Source organism: Gouania willdenowi, chromosome 22 (genome assembly GCF_900634775.1).
Source record: "Gouania willdenowi chromosome 22, fGouWil2.1, whole genome shotgun sequence".
Classification (NCBI taxonomy): domain Eukaryota; kingdom Metazoa; phylum Chordata; class Actinopteri; order Blenniiformes; family Gobiesocidae; genus Gouania; species Gouania willdenowi.
The window spans coordinates 17492787-17515368 of NC_041065.1; the positions used below are offsets into that span (position 1 = coordinate 17492787).

The 22582-nt window shown below is 39.6% G+C and overlaps 1 protein-coding gene across 1 annotated transcript in view; it reads left to right on the top strand.

Moving 5' to 3' along the window:
• The window catches only part of atrn (attractin), a 174846-nt gene that overhangs the window by 64077 nt on the left and 88187 nt on the right, over positions 1-22582 (top strand). The window contains exons 18-24 of the mRNA XM_028437841.1: positions 655-909; positions 2993-3130; positions 5899-5992; positions 7828-7880; positions 9961-10055; positions 12654-12732; positions 15045-15202. Of these exons, the coding sequence (XP_028293642.1) occupies positions 655-909; positions 2993-3130; positions 5899-5992; positions 7828-7880; positions 9961-10055; positions 12654-12732; positions 15045-15202 (872 nt within the window). The remainder of the gene's footprint in view (positions 1-654; positions 910-2992; positions 3131-5898; positions 5993-7827; positions 7881-9960; positions 10056-12653; positions 12733-15044; positions 15203-22582) is intronic.

The window sequence follows — 22582 nt, forward strand, 5'->3', positions numbered from 1 at the left end:
CGTAATTGGAATTGACTTTCTGAGAATAAAAAAAAAATTATTAGAAATTGGAAAAAATGATGGTTACTGTAATCATAATTGAATTGTAATTGACCATTGGGTAATTGAAAACATAATTGTAACTGAAAACTGTAATTGTAAGTGAGGTCTGTGAGTTCTACCTATCCCCCCCCCCCCCCCCGCTGTCAGGATTCATTGGTTGCTGTTAAGTGGTCAGAGAAAAGCTCCACAGAAATAAAACGATAAATCTGAAATCTGCTCCGGCAGCTCCTCAGCTGCACTTTATTTGCTCAATCTCTCACACGCAGCTCATGGGATCTCCGTCAGGCCTAAAAGGCATCTTTTTTAAATAAGCGAGGCTCTGTGGAGCAGCTCAGCCCCTCATTAAACCAGTAGCTGCTTATACTGCATCACTCCTGTGGAGGAGATGGGGATTAATGATCAGGTTTGATATTTTGATAACCTGGTCTCAGGCTGATACTTTGTGTCTGTGCAGCAGAAGCATTATTTCATAAATCTTCTAATGAAGGTGATAAAAGTGTTTGACGTAATCACACACAGTGGCCCCATTGCCAAATCTCACGGTTTACATATGATGGAACATTATAGATCATTTCCATTATAAATTATAATTCCTGGAATATTACATTGCAGCAGAGAACTGCTCCGGGTACAGGACGTGTGGCCAGTGCTTGGATCAGCCGGGCTGTGGTTGGTGCACAGATCCCAGTAACACGGGGAAGGGTCAGTGCATCGAGGGCTCCTACCGGGGGCCGTTCCAGACCTCTGTCCCCGCCCCCTCCACCCAGCCGGGCCTGCCGGGCCTGTCTGCTAGCCCGCTGCCCACACTCAACTCCAGCATGTGCCCCAGTGAAGCCAAGTACAACTGGTCCTTCATCCACTGCCCAGGTAGGCCAACACAGGAACACATTGTTGGGTTCTTTCTTTCTTACTATTTTCATAAGCGCACTGAGTTGACTTTGTTGTAATTTGTGCAGTATAAATAAAGTTGAATTGACTTCACCTAAAAACACAGACATTAGAAGGATCCAATGTTCAGCCCTAGGTTTAAAAATATTTGTCCACATCCCTCAGTTTAATCTCAGCAAAGGAAAAGTACTAGAAATAATGAAGTTTGACCTTTTAGCCTGAATGTTTTTCTGTTAATCGGGGGGATTTTCTTTACCATTACACATGCATGTATTGCAGGTCGGAACAGGTTAAACAGCTTACATTATATGGACAAAAGTATTTGGACGCCCCTTTTTTAAGCCTTTTTTTCTCCAGTAAAGAGCAATCTGAATGTGTCAACACAGCAAAACATTTTAGACAATGTTTTGCTTTCAGCTTTGTGGGAACAGTTTGGTCATGTTTATCCCAGTGCACAGAGCCAGGACCAGAACGACATGGACCTCAACCCCGTCCAGCACCTTTGGGTTAAACTGGATCAACGGTGCCTAACCCCATTAATGCATAACATGGAAACACTCCAACAGAGAAAACATTTTCACTCTGTTCAAATAATTCTGTCCAATATAGTATAATCTCACTGGTTTCTGTGCAGACAAACCACTCAGATATTTACAGAAAACACATTAAAGTTTCAATAAAAAAATGCAATTTCTTCACAAATGAGTATTTTAGTGCGAAAACCAGCTTTCCGACCCAAAATCCTCTCCACTTTGCTTTTATAATGGATCTAAAAATTACCCTTTTGTCTCTGGATAATTGCCAAAGATCCGTGGGTTCATAGTTGGACAGCTGGCTTTACAATAATATGTGTGTTTGTGTTGGTCTCAGCCCTAATAGGTTGAAGGAGTTCTCCCTGTGATTTGGTGCTATACTTAAATAAAGACGCGCGGCCAAAGATCGATTCCGCGGCTGCGTCGGCAGCAGTATCTGTTATTGAATTCTCCAATATTGGTCAAGCTGTAGTGGTGCTTGACATGAAGAGGCAGATAAACAACACTCTAAATGGAAATACAAGGTCGGCAAATTGACTCTCTGCTTTATGAATGCTCTCGGCTCCTAAAGAGAATTTTTCCAGCTCGTACCACAGCCATCATGCTTGCTTTTAACCTTTATATGGCTGCTTTTAGAGCTGCAGAGGGCTAAGTGTAACTGTATCGATACACACAGAGACCTACAAGTCCAGAAGCTCTGTGGTTAGTTTTTATCACTGTTAGGGCCACAAGGATGGTCTGAGGGGCCACTTTATTAAAATGTCATGTCAGCACTCAGAATAACACCTTTCTGAGCATTAATACAGGACTGGGCAAAGGGTTTAGTATATATTTTTTGTATTTTGGTCTTTCTTTGTTGCTTTTTTTGCTTAATCACATTGAGTGTTTTGTGTGCATTTTTGTTGCTTATGTGTTTGTACAGTCATTTTCTGTTTTTTGAGTAATTTTGTTCATTTTTGTTGTCGTTTAGTGGATTTTTCTGTTTTATTGCATGTTTTTTTGAGTGATTCTATGTCTTTTGTTGTCATTTTGCATAGTCATGTTGTGCGTTTTTGGGTCTTTGTGTGCATGTTTGTTGCTTATGTATTTTTAGAGTAATTTTCTCTGTTCTTTGTTGTTGTTTAGTGGATTTTTCTCTCTTATTGTGTGTTTTTTTGAGTGATTTTGTATGTTTTGTTCTCATTTTGTATAATCATGTTGTGTGTTTTGGGTCTTTGTGTGCATTGTTTTTAGAGTATTTTTCTGTGTTTTTAGAGTAATTTTGTGTATTTTTGTTGTCGTGTAGTGGATTTTTCTGTCTTATTGGGTGTTTTTTTTCAGTGATTCTGTGTGTTTTGTTGTCATTTTGTGTATTTCTATGGGGGCTGCCATTTGCTAATGTCTGGTTTAGAAAAATCTGCCAGCTGAGTTTCTTCAAACACTGATGTTGAAGATAGTTAAACACCAGTATTCATCATTTACTGTGTTTTATTTTTGCTATTTTTCCACCGGTGGTTCTGATATTGATGTTTTGTCTTACTCTCTCGCAGCCTGTCAGTGTAACGGCCACAGTCAGTGCGTCAACGAGAGCGTGTGTGAGAAGTGCGAGGACCTGACCACCGGACGCCACTGCGAGAGCTGCATCTCCGGCTTCTACGGAGATCCCACCAACGGCGGCAGCTGCCAGCGTGAGTGTTGAAGGCATGCTCCATCTGCACACGGCCCCGTTTCACTTGTCAGTTCATGCACGGGTCATTTTTTATGCCGGTTGTTTGATTGTGGTGCTGCACCGTAAAAAGCTCCCCATGGGAAATGAGAGATTTACTCCTTTAGAGTTAATGCTGACAGCCAGTCAATCAGGCTACAAATCAATTGATGGGTGATATATTTTTTTTTTTTTTATTCTCTGACTGTATATTACATCCACACCACGCTGGCATGTTTCCCTCCATTAAATATACATATATTTATTAGCTTCTGCGTAAGTGGCAGTCGATCGATACTCCGCCCTCCCTTCATCATGTCAGCCTTATGCCTCATTTGTTTAGACTCCTGCTTTTTCTCCTCCCAGAGTGCAAGGTAAAACTTCCCCCAATGGGACATTAAAGCCATGCACCCCTTCACTTCCAATCAGTGAAAGGCATGTGAACACGAGCCAAAGGTACACAATCAATACGCCACCATCAAAAATTACAGTGAAACTTGTAACGTGATAAATGCTATAAAGTAGGAGTAACGTCTCTTCTCCTCCCAGCTGTGAGCACATATTCCCGCGCTCCCCAGGCTGTTGGCAGCAGACGGCCCGCTCCTTTTAAAGATGACAAATGGCGTTAATGCCAAGGATGGGAAACATTAACCTTTGTGTCGCAGAGAGAAAAGTTCTCGTTGAAATCTCCAGAGCTAACAGACGTCCAACATATGGTGCCAGCCCGATTCCTCCTCTGGGGACGTGGAGAGTCACCTTGTTTCACTCGCACGCTCAACTCTCAGTCTGTTGCCTACTGTATGTCCCACTATAGCTTTAGCCTGTGCAGTAAACGCATTCAAACCATGCTGCGGAGAGCGGAGCACTTCCTATAGGCCGTCAGCTCATCAGTATTGAACAGCCACTGAATGCACGAGCAGCTTTATTCCCATTATAAGAAGGGTGCTGCACATTAGTGACATATTTAGGAGCATATTAAAAAGTAAATATGCTCGATACATAAAAACGCACAAGTTTGCAAAGGTGGTTCTCGCACATTCTCACACACATGAATGTGTGTGAGAATGTGTTTACTCAGACACAGCCGACTCTCGACCCACACCTGCAAGCTTCTGTAATCATGATGATTGTCTGATCTGAGGGCCACATTATCAACGTTCATTTCGGCATTTAGGATTATGACCAATCTGAGCATTAACACAGGACAGAACAAAAGGGTTTGTCTGTTTTTGTTGCTTGAAATGTTTTTGCTGTCATTGAGTGGGTCTTGGAGACAAACTCAGAGTTTCAGCAATTGTGTTTGGGGTTCATTACAAATCTGTTGGTTTCTCGCAGATTTAGGAGTGTAGAGTTACTGATAATAGCAGCCAAAACATGTTGATGTCACTTAGGGTGTCCCGATATCAATTCGATATCAGCCTGAAAACGAATATCAGATATCAGGTTCAAATTTTAAATTTTTTATTTTTTTTATTTATTTTTTATTTATTTTATTCAATTGTAGAATAATGTAGATATTATGTTGAAGGTTAAAATGTATGTAACCAATTGGTTAATAATAAATGGATCAGTTTTTCTCATACCTACTGTTGCTGACTATTGTTCTCTGTTTGAGTAATATCACTTAATCAAGCCTTTTCTAGCATAAGTAATAAAATGAGTATGATTCATGCTGATATCGGATCAATATCAATATCGGCCAATACGCAAGGCTGCAATATTGGTATTGTATCGGAAATGAAAAAGTTGTATCGGGACATCTCTAATGTCACTAAATGCAAAGACCTTGTTTAAAGTGTTGTGCAACTGTTAGTGTGTCTCTTTTTTTGGAGTCATTTAGCATTTCAAGTCTGTTTTTGGCATCATTTTGTGCATCTTTGCTGTTATGAAATGTCTGGAGTCTTATTGTGTGTTTTTTGGAGGTTTGTGTGTTTTTAGAACAATGTTATTTTGTCTTTTTGTTGTCGTTAAGCCAAGGCAAGGCAGATTTATTTGTATAGCGCATTTCACACACAAAGGCAATTCAGTTGTGCTTGACATGATCAAAAAGGGCAACAGAAAACATTCAACAGCTTAAAAATCAATAAGAACCTTAAAATCAGCAGTAAAAATGTTTGAAAACAGCTGTAAAAATGTTTAAAAACAGCAGTAAAAATGTTTAAAACAGCTGTAAAAATGTTTAAAAACAGCTGTAAAAATGTTTAAAAACAGCTGTAAAAATGTTTAAAAACAGCAGTAAAAATGTTTAAAAACAGCAGTAAAAATGTTTAAAAACAGCAGTAAAAATGTTTAAAAACAGCTGTAAAAATAGCAGTAAAAATGTTTAAAAACATTAAATCAACAATAACATGATCAAAAATATCCCTTTCAATCATATGCAGTAGAGGGTCCCTCTAACTTGGATTAAAAAATGATCACATTTAGAGTGTCTTTAGACTTATTTTGGGGTCATTTTGTGTTTGTTGTTGTCTTGTATGGACTAGAATTAAATAGGGAGGCTGGAGGCTGGGCTTCATGATGGCAAACTATGCACAGAAAGCCTGTGAGGATTGACTGCTTTTTGATGTTATTAAAATGTGTTTGTGCAAAGTCCTCCAGCCCTGTGTGTAGACGTCTATCATTAGTTACAGTGTGGGAGACTGTGAGCGGTTTTTGCAGCCAATATGTTGAACTAATTGTAGTAGTTTAGGAAATGTGCCCTCATCATTCAGTCACTGTGCTTCTCAACACGTTTTTGTCTCTTTTGTTCAGCCTGTAAGTGTAACGGCCACGCCAGTGTGTGCAACCTGAGCAACGGCAAGTGTTTCTGCACCACCAAAGGCATCAAAGGAGATCGCTGCCACCTGTGAGTCCTTCTGTCTACTGATAGTCAAGAGACGGGTAAAAGAGTTTTTCTATTATGCATAAAGAGTTTAGGATTCTGTAAGAAGAACTTTTTCCACAGAAACTTTCCATATATATCCGGCTGTGAGATGTAAAAAGAGCTGTGTCATACTGAAGGTCCGTTAGAGCAGAAATCAGGCCCATGAGTGATTTTTGTCTCTCTGCTTGTCTCTCTGCTTGTCTCTCTGCTTGTCTCTCTGCTTGTCTCTGCGTCTCTGCATGTGTCTGTGTCCTCGTGAGTGTTTGCGTGTGTCTGCTTGTGTCCATGTGTGTGTTGTGACAATGCAGCGTTAGATATTGTCGACAAAACAGTTCAACTGTATTTGTTAAACTCAAGATTAAAGGTAAAGGTACATTTTCTGAAGTGTGTTGGTCGTATCTGAGGGTCACATTATCAAAGTACATTTCAGCGTTTAGAATAATAACCATTCTCAGCGTGAATACAGGAAAGAACAAAGGCTTAGTGTATTTTTGGAATCATTGTTGCTGTTGTAATCATCAAATCAAGCTTCATTGTCATTTTGCCAGCCATACATAGCAGTGCAGACAAGATGAGAGTACGTTTCTCCAGGATCCAGTTAAAAACATATACATCTCCCATACTACACATATATGCATACTAACACACATTCCTGAGGCATCTAGTATATAATTAACAAGTTAAATAGTATATACAGTAGCTACCAGTGTGTATGTATAAAACAGCAGTTAAAATGACCTTGTGAATAATAATTTCAAATGCTGAGACTAAAACCAAATTGTAAATACTGAATGTATGTATGTATTTGACATTTTGTGTTGTTTAGCTAATTTTGTGTATTTTACTTGTTCGATGTATTTTTATTTTGTTGATTTTTGTGTGTTTTTTCTGTCATTCTTTGTGTTTTTGTAATTATTATGCGTCTTGTGTTTGATATTTACAGAGCTGGTAACGCAAGGGATAACAACCAATTTTCTTGCTGATTTATTCTCAGTCAGTCCGCTTAACGTATAATTAAATAACTGATGTGTTTGTTTGAACTGCTGAGAAATTAACTTCTTGAATTAAAATTTTAGTATGATAGTTTTGGGGGCCGCATAAAGCTAAGACCAAGGGCCACATGTGGCCTACGGGCCACAAGTCGCCTATCTGTTTTAAATTTTTGCCAGATATTAAAACTCCTCGGGTAAGAGGAACAGTCTTTTATCTGCTATCATATTTAAACTTTAACTGATGTCACAACGACGTGCACTGCGACTTCAGTGAAGGTCAAGATCTCAAGTTAAAAAAAGAGCTTTTATTCTCTTTGCCGCCGTCAGTCACGTCTTCACTCTTCAACATTTTAGTGTGTATCTCCACCCTGTCCTTCTGTGTCATTGGGTCTTTAAAAAACCAATTAAAAAGTGGAGATAAAGTTTCACAAATGAGCTTTTTTTTTTTTTTTTTGTCTCTTCATTAAAATGATAATGTTAGCTTACTGTCATTGTGCTCCATTCATTCTTAGCTACAGATAATCTGACAGGATCTGTTGTGGAGCTGGAGGAATACACACTCATTATTTGGTCCCCGACACATTTATGACTTTTAATGTAAATTTGGCTGAATCCAGCTCATTAGACCACCAGATTTTGCCTGTGTAATTTAGATGTTTAGAGCAAACAAAGCCAGTGTGTCGACTTAAGATCAGACTGAGCTTTAATTTGGCCTTTGATGCCCTGTTTTAATGGGATCAAGGTCAGCAGAACTAACTAGCATAATTACATATTCACAGTTCTTTGTTCTACTTTTTTTCCTTTTTACTTTTTTATGTCCATCAGGTGTGAAGTGGAGAACCGTTACCAGGGAAACCCCCTCAAAGGAACATGCTACTGTAAGTGACATCTTTTCATGCTGCTATCAAAGGACATGATTTAGTAAGCGCACAAGCACAAAAGGAAAATGTCGTAGGTGTTGGTGAAAGAGGAGAATAAAAATATTTTTGAAATACTGCAAACAAATGTGACTATAGGCATGATAAATTGCTTGTGAGAAAGTCAATAGTGTAGGGAAAACAAGAAGAACAACAGGTTAAGTTAAAATATGTAACAATTATTCACACCTTGGAAAAAAAACTGTAAAGACTTTGAAATGTTACAAAAGATGTCTTAAGAAGTTTTTGGTTATGTTGTTTTTGTCTGTTTTTTACTCATTACTATTTAGGTTAAAGGCTTTAAATAAACTCTGCAAATAAAGCTTTCTGCCTTTTCCTGCACTGTTCATCCATCTCTTATGTGATAATGTGCATTATTCCATAATTGTGCAACATAAATAATAATAATAAATTGAAGTCAAGAAAAAAAGACAGACAGAAGAAGAAAAGATCTATTCTCTCAAACCTTCTACAATTGTTCAGTTTATTAGCCATTGGCAGTATGAACACTAGGGATAGACAGATATGGGTTTTTTAGGGCCGATGCCGATACTCATTTTTTTCCATCAGCCTTGGCCGATGACCAATACGGACTGCCGATTTTCTTGAGCCGATATTTGGAGCTGATACTACTTTTGCTCCCTCAATTTATATCAGAAAAATTACACAATGATGATAACAAATGATACAAGTCTCTTAAAAAAGTCTTTTAAAAAAGGAACATTTATTGAAATGAACAAAGTTGAGGTAGAACCACAACAAGTAAAAAATATTTAACAAATAATAAAAAACAGGTGATGTAGAACAAGAACAAGTAAAAAAAATAGTGTGAGACATCTCATTAAATATTATGAAAAAGAACTGTTCGTCCTTGTCCTGAAAATAGCTTTGACAAAAGTTGGCCTGACTCAAGATATATTTGATTAACAGTATTATTGAGTATAAATATATATAATTATAGTATTAAACACAAAAAGAAATCATGAATAATAGTTCAAAATACATTTTCAGTTGCACTTTTAAAAAGAAAAAGAACTATTATGCAGTTTTGAATTGTTTACTATAGAACCAGAATTTAAATGAATAGGTTTCTTCTTCATTTGTATTATTCCTTTATTTATTTCATTCAAGATTTATTTTTAGTTAAATTGCATCATTTTGAATAGTTAATCAAGGGATTCTTTTGACAATGAAAAATAAAAGGAAAATAGTACAGTATTTTCCCCAATAAAATAAAGGAATATTTTTCAGTCATTTGTCAACATTCCCATTTTGTAAAATAAATCGTGAGAAAATCGTATCGTGAACCCAGTATCGTGAATCGAATCGTATCGGGAGTTGAGTGAATTGTTACATCCCTATTCTGTACAAGAAAATATCCGTAGAGATACAGCCATCTGTGAGTAAAGCTGGGACAGTTGAGACCTGCCTGTCTAACACAGCCACGCCCATCAGCTCCATCTTTATTTAATCACATCTGTTTGCATCTTCTCCTCTTCATATTTTGAGCGTCTTGGCAGAGATTAGGCACTAAACAGATTGCTGGTGTATCACAATCCTCGGTTCTCCCAGTAAATAATTGCAGACCTTTTGTAAATCAGGTCCCCAGTGTACAGTATCTGTTTTCTGTTTGATGTTTTCTGAAGCCTTGTCTTGTTTTTCTGATGTAGTTTGACCAATTATACGTAAAAGCGTCTCATATTTTGCACCAAGGTGTCTAATAATGTGACTTGTGTTAATCTGCTTCAGTTTCAAGCTCCGTTGTTCAAAAGGTGCAGAGAAACCTGTGTAATCTTCTGTTTTCATATTTTCTCATATGGTCTGTTGTTGTACTTTAATGCTGGCTGACACACATTGTTCATCGCGACCTTCGTGCGAGAGCACACGCTTTAATCTTCAGCACCATCCGAGAAAGTCAATAGAGAAATGGAAGATAATTCTCTGCCTGCAGCACCTTCTGAAAACATTTTTCTGTGGAGTTCATCTTTTTTTTTTAATTTTATTTTTTAATCACCCTCCAACTTACTTTGGCTCCCAACAGACACGCTCCTCATCGACTACCAGTTCACCTTCAGCCTGTCGCAGGAGGACGACCGCCACTACACCGCCATAAACTTCGTGGCCACGCCTGAGGAGGTACGAGTCTGACAGTGAGGAGTCCCACCGCTGCAGCAGCTGTCACTGTGACCGCCATTACAGACAATAACCCTGTAGAAACCGCAGTGTCTGATTTAAAAAGTTTCCAAGATTTAGTCGTGCAAATTCATCCTTTTGGTAACAACCGTTTTTATGTTTTAAAAAAAAAAAAAAAAAAAGTTAAACAATTAAAATTCTTTAACATACAGAAAGTGTGAGTTCAGACGATCAAAACAGGCAAACTATGTTAAAACGGGATCCAATATCCAAAATTCTCATCTACCATATGTTTGTAAACTCCGTATTTCCCTCGTAACAATGCATTATGCTAAAAATGAGCTGCAACGTGCTTAATTTTGTGGTGCTTGTACCCACAGCTACCTAATGCAAATTCATTGGATCTCTCTTCACCATTTACTGCGCTTACAAACCTAATATGGTTTATGTTTATTACAGTATTTATATATTTATTTAAAAAAAAAAAATTGTTACATTTTACTTACATTTTTGCATTTTGATAACTTTTCGTGTCTGAAAACTGCAGTTGCTTCCAATAATGAGTTGCAGCGTGTGGCACTGTAGAGCTGGTGTGTTATTTAATGAGTGATGCCGGTTAAAGAGTCGGACCCTCTGGCTCCATTAACCTGGATCCTCTGAGTTCTCTTCTGCTGCTGAGTACACAAAGGACATAATGTGAGCAATAGTCTACATAAACGGAGTGAAATGAAAAGATTCAGAAAAATTGAATCGCTGACAGAATGCCAGAAATAAACACTCGGGACACAAATTATCTGATTATCGTTCCCAGGTTGTGGCCATTAAGACATAAAAAATTAGATGAAAAAATATATAAATTAAAAATAATAATTAAAAAGACAGTAATGAGCATTAAAAATATCTAACTAAAAAAATATATAAATGATGGTGTAAAATTGCTGACAGGGAGCTCAATTAAGTCAAAAGAACTGGATCAGTTTAGTAAGTGACTCAGATTAACTTGGATCCATATAATGATTGTAAATTATCACTGCTAAGTACAATATAAATTTACCGGTACCTACGTTTTCTATCATCTCTTTATCTTCATCATCTTTTACTATATTTGTATGTTGCTATACCATTTTATTATGTAGGAAAGCTTTTTTCAATACTGTGTTAACTACAAAAACCAAACAAAACAAAAAAATTGTATTTCTTTAGAACATACTTGCGGTTAGAAAGAGGTTGTGGAATTGTAAGTAAAGCTGAATACCTCTGAGTCCTGCTGCTCTTAAACATACACAAGAGCTCGAGAGTGCATTGCTTTGAACTCGAGCTTGATTACCTCCTGGATTCTGAGGTTAATCAGCAGTGTGAACCTGAAGCATTTCAGCAGCACCTGTAGGAGGTTAAACTTCTTCCCAATGACTGAGTCGATAAAGACTTGTTGTTTTCAAGTCTAGGTCAAACAAAATTATGTTCAATCATCTCCAGACTCTTAACTTTCCTTTAGCAGGTTTAACAGCTGGAGGTTGTTTTTTTTTTTTCAATCCCGGCTGAGACCAACTTTAGAAACAAGGTGTTGGAAAGTGCAGAATGAACGTCATGGTGCAAAAATAGCTATCCATAAATACACTCAGGCAGAACAAATACTTGAGAATAGTTTCAGTTGGAATATTTAGCTCAATTCTGTAAACTTACATCAAACATTAGTCAAGGAGTGGAAAGTTCATTTGAGTTCTTGGCCACATGCAACCCTGTTTGATTTCAAATGAGCCAGAATAATATTAGTCATGCAGTAAAAAGCAAGCTGGGCCTGAAGTAAAATTACTTTGACCCCCCCCCCTGCATTTGACCCTTTCTCAGGTTTGGGATACTCACATTTGGTAGTAATTTGCATTAAAAAAAACAAGCAGCAGATACAAAAAAAAATTATCAATGGGCCAAGAAAAGATCCCTGAGGAACACCTGAATGTATTAAAAAGGCCTGTTTGGTCTTTAGTGACCAAAAAATCTGAAAACGCCCGCTAATAATATTAGTAACTAGATTCATTATTATCCCCCGCTTATATATCATATCATATTATCAAGTGTCAGTATGTGTAAGCCAGAAAATTAGACACACGCTCCAGTATTTTAGCCTTTCACTGACATAACCTTAAAACCTTAAGAAAAACATATTAATCACGATTGCCACTAGAACATAAAAACAATGACGTGTGAGTATTTGAATAAATCATTTGTAAAGTCATCTTCAATCTCCAGTGAAACCAGGCACAGGCTGTTTCATTCATGAATGAAGTGTCACACTTATCTAGATTAATCTGCTGATGCTTTAATTGACATCTGTTTGACATTTTTAGCATCACTTACAGCGTCTGTAATACACTTTAGTCCCCATTACTGATACTCGTTCAAATATTTGATTTGTTAATTCAGTTTCTGTTAGCCATGCAAAACGACTTTAGGCTACCGTATGTGTTTGTGCTGCTGCTGCCAGAAGCTCCCTGCTCATCATTCCTGCTGCTATTCCACCTCTGATATTCTCCGTATAACTGCAATTCCTGTTTGTAAATTAATGTGATGTCTGTATGCCTTTTTTTTTTTTTTTCCCCACAGCAAAACCGGGACTTAGACATGTTTATCAACGCCTCCAAGAACTTTAACCTGAACATCACCTGGGCTACAAGTTTCACTGGTGAGTCCGATTTTATATCCCTGCTCATCCTAAAGAAGATCAGTGTCAGATGCAATAGACTTTGGGGGCCACGTAGGGCCTATTTGTATTTCTTTTTGACCGGAGAGGAAAAATCCAGATTTTTGCAGGTAAAAAAGCAATTTCAACAGTTTTGTATATGAGTTTGAATTTAGGCGTTATCCAAGGTGTAAAATATGGTCAGACTATTTTTCAAAAGTTTTAATGTAACTTAAGCATTAATTGTAGGAAAAAAAAGAGTCCTGGCAAAACTTTGCGATTACAAATGACAGAAATCGTGTAACTCAGCAGAAAGAATTTGAGTCCCTTTGTGAATTTGTCCAGCCCGAAGTGGAGTTTCCAACGGTCCGGATTTTGTTCGCAGGCCTTGTGTTTGATACGCCTGCCCTAGATAGAGAAATGTGGCTGTTAGGTTTGATCTCTGCCATGCCACATGCACCAAGACATACTGCATGATGACAAAAATAATCAATGAAAACATTTTGCATACTTGATCATAAAAAAAGACAACCTAAACATATGTATCCCTACAACAGTATTCTACCATGTTATATGTATTTATCCTCCATTATCAATGCTGCCTCTGATTAGACGCTTTCAATCTCCAAACACTGAAATCAAGCAGATTGTGAAATCTACTGTGTGAAAAAAATGCTGTGACACTTTTATCTTTTCTGAAATTCCTTAAGAAAAACTATTAAAAAAAAAAAAAAAAGGTGAAAGTCAGTAGGCATGTTCTAATAATAGTAGGCTTTACACAATCAGGATTTTTGGGCCGATCACCGATCAGTGTGTTTAAAAAAAAACGATAACCAATCACGGATCCGCTCATATAAATTGAGGTTTTTTTTTTAGGTAACGACTGAATTCCTTCAGTACTACTTGCTACAGATTCACGGAAAATCAAATGGTATTTTTTTCGGGACCTAAACGCAGCCTTGCGACTGTGAGGGAGTGGAAGAGTTAAAGAATTTCCATAACATTTGTTGTCAGTGTGTGTGCGGAGTGAGAGAGCGTGTGTAAACTGACCCGATCGATTATAAGCTGTATGCCGTTTTTAGTGATTGGCAAAATAAATGTTGCAGCTGTTGAGTCCCGTGTCTTACTCAAAGCAACTACAGAGAGTTGGAGATGAAGCTACAGAGGCAGACCACACTGGAACTACGTAAAGCCTCCATTTAGTATTAGCATTCGGAGCAAATGCATATTTACTGACTGTGGCATCGCAAAACCTGCTGTTGCTTGTAGTCCGTATTCACAGGTGCACAGCGGAGGTGGGGCGCACACACAGATGCTCTTCTGTGTCCACCACCGCCCTGAGACGGACAGAAGTCTTTGCTATGAAAGCGAAAGTAAACGGGAGCGCATCGCTTTGCTTTAGGACTCTCACTTTTAACATACTCGAGCTGAATAAGCTAAACATGCACGCACACACATAAACACACACAGACACTAACGGTAGATGCTGTCCCTGCTTTCAGAGCCAGTAGACTGTGGAAGAAGTCCGGTGTTCAGCCACTCCACTCGACTTTTTTGCCGTTCACTCAAAGGTTTACACCTTTGTGCACAAATACGAGTGAAATAAAGCCGTGTCATGTAAAGCAAACAACTCTTTGGTGTAAAAGAGACGGATAAAACAATGCAATGGGAGCATCAACAGAAAGTCATGACAATGACGTCATTGATCGAATCTGCAAATTAAGACATTACAGCCGATCACATTAATTGCATAAAATGCAAAATATCGGCCGATCCGATATAGCCGATCGGATCGGTTTAAAGCCTAAATAATAGTACATAATATTTTGAAACTTATAATAACAATAATAATGATACATTTGATTTAAAATCACTTTTCGTGACACCCAAAGACACTTTACAGCATAAAAACAACAAGTACATTGATTGAAGAAAATATGACTCAGAGGAAAGAAATGAGTGAGTGGGAGGTTAAACCTTAAAAGCTGAATGAAACAGGTGAGTTCTGAGAAGTGATTTGAAAGATGGGAGGTCGGTGCAGTTGCATATGTGGCTTGGGAGGGAGTTCCAGAGGGTGGGGGCAGCAACATGAAAGCTTTGTCCCCCCCCAGGTTCTGTGCTTGGTCCTGGGGACAGTGAGGAGGTTTTCATCTGAGGAACGCAGGCTGTGGTAGGGAGTGTAGGGGTGGAGCAGGTCTGTGAGGTAGGAGGGGGCGTGATTATTAAGGGCTTTATGGGTGAGGAGAACATCTTAATCTGTCATTGTAATTTTCTAGTCTTGCCCTGGTTTAATTCTCCTCTCCGTGTGTTCTCAGCTGGTACTCAGACTGGAGAGGAGATTCCTATCATATCCAGGAGCAACATCAAGGAGTTCAAAGACAGCTTCTCCAACGAGAACTTCGATTTCCGGAACAGCCCGAACATAACCTTCTTTGTCTATGTCAGCAACTTCACGTGGCCAATCAAGATTCAGGTAAAAAGCACTGAGTCACGTATCGTTTCATGAGAGCTAATGTTTTACCACGTGGTTCTCAATGAGAGGGACATGCATACATCTTGGACGCATATCTCCGTTAAAGTACATACAAGCGTTTTCCCACCAAAGTAATGACATTTTTTGCACAAAAAGTTGATGATTACCTTGGCAATCTCATATTTAAACATTTTTTTAAGGCTTTTGGGGATTTTTACTTAATGACTCCAAAAACATTTTGACATCAAATGATTTGCATCTGCCTGTATTTGTTGGCTGGCACTTGAGTACCCCACCTGGACAGTGGTGGGCAGTAATAGTCAAAAATGCAAATATTTCCGCTTCTTGAGAAAGTCTACGGTGAAATAGCTTTTCATGCCAAAGTTTTAGTGTTGTCAGTTCCTTGGACGTTGTGGAGTTATTCCTAATTGGACCAGGTACATTATGGTGGTTGGATTTTGACGTTGCACTTACCAGGAAAGGAGAAATGGGAGGTTGAAAATGCCGGTGGGTGCAGCATTTGTGTCCATTTAAGTGATGTGTAGTTTTAACTACTAACTGAGTCTGAGGGCGATTGCAGACCGACAGGGTTCTGTGCAAATTGGTGAACCCAAGTTTGAATTGTCGTCAACAACAAACAAGTTTGATTGTGTCCTGTGATACAGGTTTGAAAACACTGATCTCATGGTTCGATCGTCTTGATTCCTCCCTATCTTACCATTTAATGTTGAGACATTATATTACTTGTATCTAGCCTTTAAACCTATGACAGATTAAGGTTTTGTTTGGACCATTTAAAGCAATTCCTCAAAGCGTTTGTTTTCATGTCACTTTAAATCCTTACAAGATGACAGATTCGCTCTCAGTCCTCTCAATGCTCAACATATTTCATCCATGGCCAGCTTTAGCACCCGCAGACAGAATAACACATTTAGCAATCGTGTCCAAGGATCAGTCCTTCATCTGAATTGTTCAACATTTTGAGAAAACCGGTTGTCAGACAAGCCTATTGAAATGTGAAAATGAGAATCTGTGAGCTCAACAATGTGAGGAAACAGATGGGATTCAGAAACGCATGATGTAGGTGTCACAAAACAGCAAGGCTGCAATGACGGAAAAATAACCAAAGGAACATTCGTCACTGTTGTACCAGTGGACTGGAAACTTATGACTTTAAATAGAAAAAAAGTAGTTGGCAACAAGGTAAATATTTGATATTATGAATTGAATCAATGCATTACACAGATTTGAAATGACCTGAGTGACACTCAGTGACAGACACTCACTGAAACCTACTGTAATTTTCAATAGACCCTTGTGACTGACATCACGGCACATTGACCCAGCGCCGTCTTGGAAGATGATGGCCCTATACGGATGCATCTGCGTGGGTGTGTTAACGTGTTATTTTTTGACTTATTGAAAGCGATTGTCGAAGGTCGTCTCCGTTTGGCCTCAATATGTCGGAGGCCACGGATTATGTTGGCACTCTACCAGAAGCTGAGAGAAGTCGGTACAAGGAGAAACTGGGTCTGATTGGCGTGAATGACCCCTACAAGATGTCTCTCATTTCCCGGGAGTGACTTATCCTGACATCGTGAACTACCTCGTCTTTACATCTAGCTCATACACAATGGACCACATGGAAAGTTTCAAGGGACTGGAAGCTTACAACCAGTTTGTTTGTGGCTGGATTTGTGGAGTAGCTGCTTTTATTTATAATGGACTCCATGTGGTTAAATCTACGGTAAGTAGATTATTTTTTCACAATTAATCTGTAATATGAGTGTGCAATGCTGGTTTTTCAGAATCTGAGCTTTTTTAGTGATGACATCAATGCAAATAAAACAATTTAGTTAATTTCGTTTAGTTTAATTTAACTTCCTGAAGAAAGATTTGTGTACTCCAGTCCCAGGCGTGTTAGAACACCCGAACACGGCACAAAAGTTTACCATCGCTGTGGGCTCTCTACTTCCCTAAAACGTTTCCTGCGGTGTCTTGTTCTTTGATCACGGCAGAGGGCCATACATCACGTGACCTGTGAGGTCATGTGACATGGGTCTATTCAAGGCAAGGGCTGCTTGTGGGTCCCGGGCCACCAGTTGCCCATGTCTCGTCTGAGATTAAGGTTAGCTTTGGATTCCAAGGAAGGTTATTAAAACTCATGATGACTTTCTGCTCTTCCACGCCACAGCTTTGCACAAACCCTTACAATAAGATACGTAGCACAATCAGCTACTATTTGTTACAGCGAGATTGACATGACGCCACACTGTCCTTTAACTCTGGTCCTCAACCCCCAGTCCGTAGACCATTTGACACAGGGCTGCAAAGAAGTAACAAAAGAAAAAAAAACACAGATATTAAGTCTGCATAAACTCTAAAAATTGTACTTCAGCAGTAGTTGAAGTTACTCAAAGTTCTGAGTGAGTTTCACTCAGATTTCTGCTTTAGTGAAGACAGTCTACAACCTGCTATTCTCATTTGAGTGAACCTGAATCAATTAGGTCTCTTGTGACGCTGTGCGACAGACATGACACTTCCACCTTCTCTAGAATTTCTATACACAAGGAAAGAAATCATAAAGATGGTATCAGGGTAGGAGTGAGCAGTATTTCACTTTTGGGTTATACAAATTATTAAGTTGGAACAACTAAAAACTTCAAGTTGACTTGCCTTAATTTTAAGTTGGACTAATGCATAACAAGTCCATATGACTGATACTGTTAAATTGGCAGTGTTACTGTCGCCACCCAACAAGCCATTGTCTCATGTTGGCAACACTCAACCCACAGTGGTTTCTCAGCGGTTAGGGAACAGCAGCAAACCGAGTAAGAATGGTTAAAAAGCTGTAAATTACTACGTACACCCACTCGGCGCTTGTGTTTGTATCATATGACCCTGTAACCATGACGTCACCAGCTCCACAGTGCTATTGGGAACCGGTCTATTGAAACACTATTTTCTTTTTTCAGTGTGCATGCACACAAAAAGCAGCTATTGCCAGCACAAGTTATTTTAGATGATTTACATGTTTTTTTCTTAGTCCTCCAATATATTGAGTGAAATATGCTCTAAAGATACAAAACAAACCTGTGCATGACATCACTTTCTTTATTGGCGGACGGTGTTGACGCTGCTGCTTTAGAGGTCTTTATTTAATAAGCTTGCAATTCATTCATCTCTGTTTTTACGATCATCTGCAATAAGCAGATAATGCGCTAACCAAGTGGGAAGCAGACCTCATCATAACTACTGTACAGTTTTAGTGCATCTCTGTGCAACATACAGGTTTGTTTCTTTGGAAAGCTTTCACACAGCTTTCACCTCTATGTTTATAACATCATGGTTGCACACAGATGTCAGCAAGTGTTATTTCCATAGTGTTGAATATTAAAACAGTCTATTTTTGTGTTCCTGCAGGGTGATACGTGTAGTTTAAAGGGTCGGATGTGCTGCTAGCTTGTATTTGGTGTTCATTGGTCAGCAGAAGGTTCTCAGAGTCCAACATTTCTGTGTAAATGCACAACTGTGTGGTTTCCCAAACACCTCTGAAAGGGATTTGACTGCTTACCCCATGCGAGCTTCTTTTCCTCAGCCCTCCGCCCAACAGGGACAGAGGAAAGAAATCCTCTCTCCATCCTCCATGCCCTGCCTTGTGAGGGTTTTGGTTTCCTTGTGCTTGAGAAACGCTGCTGCTGCTGCTGCTGCTGCCAGGCTTTTAGCCGATCGGTCTGAGGAGCTCTTCTCAAGCTTCCTCTGGTCAGTCTGACTTTGTGTCTCGCTGGGTGGGATCATGGAGATCAACCCTGTCCTTCAACCTAAAGCACACAGCTCTCCTGCTGTGTCTGATGTATTTCTTTGCAGTGATGGAGTATTACCTTAGGCAGCAAGGTAACACTTTCCTTATTCTCTGCTGTGGCATCTCCACGTCTTTTAGAAACTGTCTTCAGTGCAGTCCTTCCTTTTTTCTTCATCGTTTCCTGCCGTCCTTTCTGTATCAAAGTGCTTTTTTGCGTGTTCTCAGGCGTCGGGAACCGCAGTGTTGGTGGGTCAGAGAGCGGACTGTTGGAAAGCTGTTCCTAAAAAGTAACAACAAAGTGGAATGTTAAGTTGAAACACATGCGTCATTCAGAGCGAGCTGTGGGCAAAGCTAAGCTCTTCCTCTCTCTCTGCAGCCATGCTTAGTGTTCCTTCCAGAGCTGGCTTCTGTTTGCCTTCAGAGTTTGGCTCTTGACTTTACCGCGTCACCAAATAAAAAGGAAGCAGGCATGTGCTCAAACCAACAAACCAGCAAAAATCCTAATAGACATTGAGAAATATGGATGGACATTTTGTTTAAGTTATGGATAGTTTCTCCTGAGAATGTCGCAACGGTCTGCACAACAATAGTTGTGCCAACCTTTCAACTTTCAATGCCTGTTACCTAAAAGAAAGAAAAAGAAAATCCAACTTAAGTCCCTGACACAGTCTGCAGTGCCTCCAGATTGAAATGGAGAAGATCACTGACACCAGTAAAATATATTATTTGCTAGACAGAAAATTTCTTTCCAACCAAATCCATTTACATCTTCCTCGGGCCGGATTCTAAGTACCGCTCAGGATTTCTGCTCTGGCTGATCAGGTTTTAAAGGTATTACATAAAAAGAGATCCAAAAGAAAGGGAATTTAATACTGTGAAATGTAGCTGCATCATTTATTCAAATCATGTCTTAATTTACATTTATTTTGTTAATGTTAATATATTTGTTTTTGTGGCTTCATATTTTTCACTTTTTTCCCTACACATCTACATTACTCGGACACTGTGTTTGGATGAGAGAAATTATATCTTTGTAATTTCTCTACATGTTGATGGTATCATTAGGATGTGTCACAAAGTATCACAGTTTGTAAAACGAAGAATGAGCACGTAACACCACACGTGTAAAATCCACATCTTATTTTGAAATCAGTGGTACACACTTAAAGGCGGATTCACGTGTGCAAACGTCACTCCACGCGCTAATAAGCCGTACAAACCCAAGGGAATCAGGAGCGCGGCTGCTGCTCATTGCGTTGCGCCCTCAATCCATTTAGGGCGTTTCCCTCTAATAGTAGGCGGAGCTCACAAGGGGAGCAAAAAATGGGAGGGGGAAATGCATATAAATTAATGCAGGGGAAGCAATGCAATTAATCAAAGCTGGACTTCATCGCTGCCTCTGTTTTCCCGTATAAATTTAGCACGGCCCACAACCAGGTGGTACCTGTCAAAGCTCTTTGTGCGGTGATGGCAGCTGTGATATTTCTGAGGAGACGGGGCAGGGGAGCGGAACGACGACCGAGGGGTGACATTTTCAAACCTCGAGTTAATATATTTGGGATGAATGAATTCACAATTTTAGAGAACCTGTTAAAACCGTTCCTGTTTCGTCTCCCCACCGTGGCTGAGGGGACACGCCGGATATCCGCACTATCCATGGCCGGTGGCTGCTTCTCCTCCGGGCATCACTCCCGTATACCTCACGCTTGTTAAAGATGGTACCGTGTCGGAAGAACAGGCCATTTTTTTGTTGTAGAGCTGTACTTTATTATCTGGCTGCACTATAAACATAAGCTCGCTACCTGTCCCATGCTCCCTGTCGGACTCTACCCCGAGGCACGTACACACATCTTCTCTGCGGCTCACTCTCACATCTCACATCAGCCGCACACACGCACCCGTCCGTCACTCACATCCATGCACATTTCCCCACTGTGGGATTAAGAAAGAATCTATCTTTCCATCTGTCTTTGCTGTAATTCATCCATTGTTTTTTATTAGTTTCCTCTACTCTCGCCTCCAATTCAAACTAATTTTTTCGCTTCCGCGCACTCAGCTCTCCTTCACGCTTCATGTTCAACATAACACATACAAAACGCTCATTTAAATAGGGCGGTTTTCACCACTTCTACACATGCAGGTGAGGAAACTACGTCACCAAAGGATTTAGGGAAGCGACTGGTTTACCGCCTTTTATTTCAGATATTAGTGATTCCGCCCCTCAATGAGCTGATGTTTTCTGTTATTTACTATAGTGGTGCACACTCACATGACCCTGAGCCCAGCATGGTTTCCTTTACAAGGGAGGACCAGCCTGAAAACATGGCTCACACTTTATTGAATTATTGGTTTTAATCATAATAATAATAATAATAATAATAATAATAATAATAATAATAATCAGCACTCACTAATTAGTACAGATTTGCATGGTAATTTGAGCCTCTAAATTCCACATATCTATATCCAGTCTAGCATAAGTGGAATGTCCATTCAACTGGACATTTCACATATGTTGTCAGATACCACAGCGCATATCTGGAGCTCTGGACCAGCCGCTTCCTTGGTAAAAGCACAATAACAAATATGAAGGCTGAAGGAGTCAAATGTTCACTATCTATGTCAGGATTTCTTTCTAAAAGTTTCTTCTTGGTTCATCTGCTCCCTAAACTTCTCCTTCCTGCTCACAGCGTGGAGTGAAATTACTACACCAAGGGTTCGGTGCTTGACAGTAATCAACGCAACACATTAGTGATCCAGATGGTGCTGACTACACAACTAAATTAGACCCGGAGCTGTGCACGAAGCGTACACTCACCCTGTCATCTCCCCACAGAGGCCAATGCTTTGGACCTGCTGCAAAGTCACTGAGGATTTCCTCAGTCAGACCTCTCAGGTGTCTGTGCTCATGCATTAGCAGCTGCTGCTGATCACATATTAAGCATTCACAGACTAATCTGACATGAACGCAGCTCTGTTTTCCAGCTTTTCTTCCCCGCCTGCTCTTTTTTCCCCTTTGATGGAATTTAATGTAAATCCGAGGTTTGTAGAGGAATAATAAGCAGGAGTGTTGATGAGTTGTGGTTGAAGGTGTCGGTGTGGAGGGTGATTTAGCATTCAGTACCCAGGTTTGACCAGAGAGGGGTAGTGTGGTGTTACTGCAGGTGAGTCTATGAATGTGGGGTGTCGAGGCCAGGGAGGTGAAAGGGGTGTTGTAGGCGTTAAACGAGAGAAAAGAGGTGGCACAGCACAGGCGCCGTTACCCATGGCAACCGTGATTAGGACAACATGTTATTACAATTGCTCTTGTGTTGATTTCACAGTGAATGTTTGTTCACACACACGTGCTGAAGTGAGGTTTCATTTGTGCAACTGCTGGCTTCTCGTCTATGGGACAGATGTGCAGTCTGGTGCTTAGATATGCAGGTGCACTGGAAACACACGCGTGTGTGTGTTCAAATGTTTGTGTTCCAGTGTATGCGTGTTTTTTTTTTGTGTGTGTGTGTAATGTTGCAGTAAAAAAAAAAAAAAAAAAAAGACATGGCACTGAGTTAATGCTGACTCATGCTAATGCATTT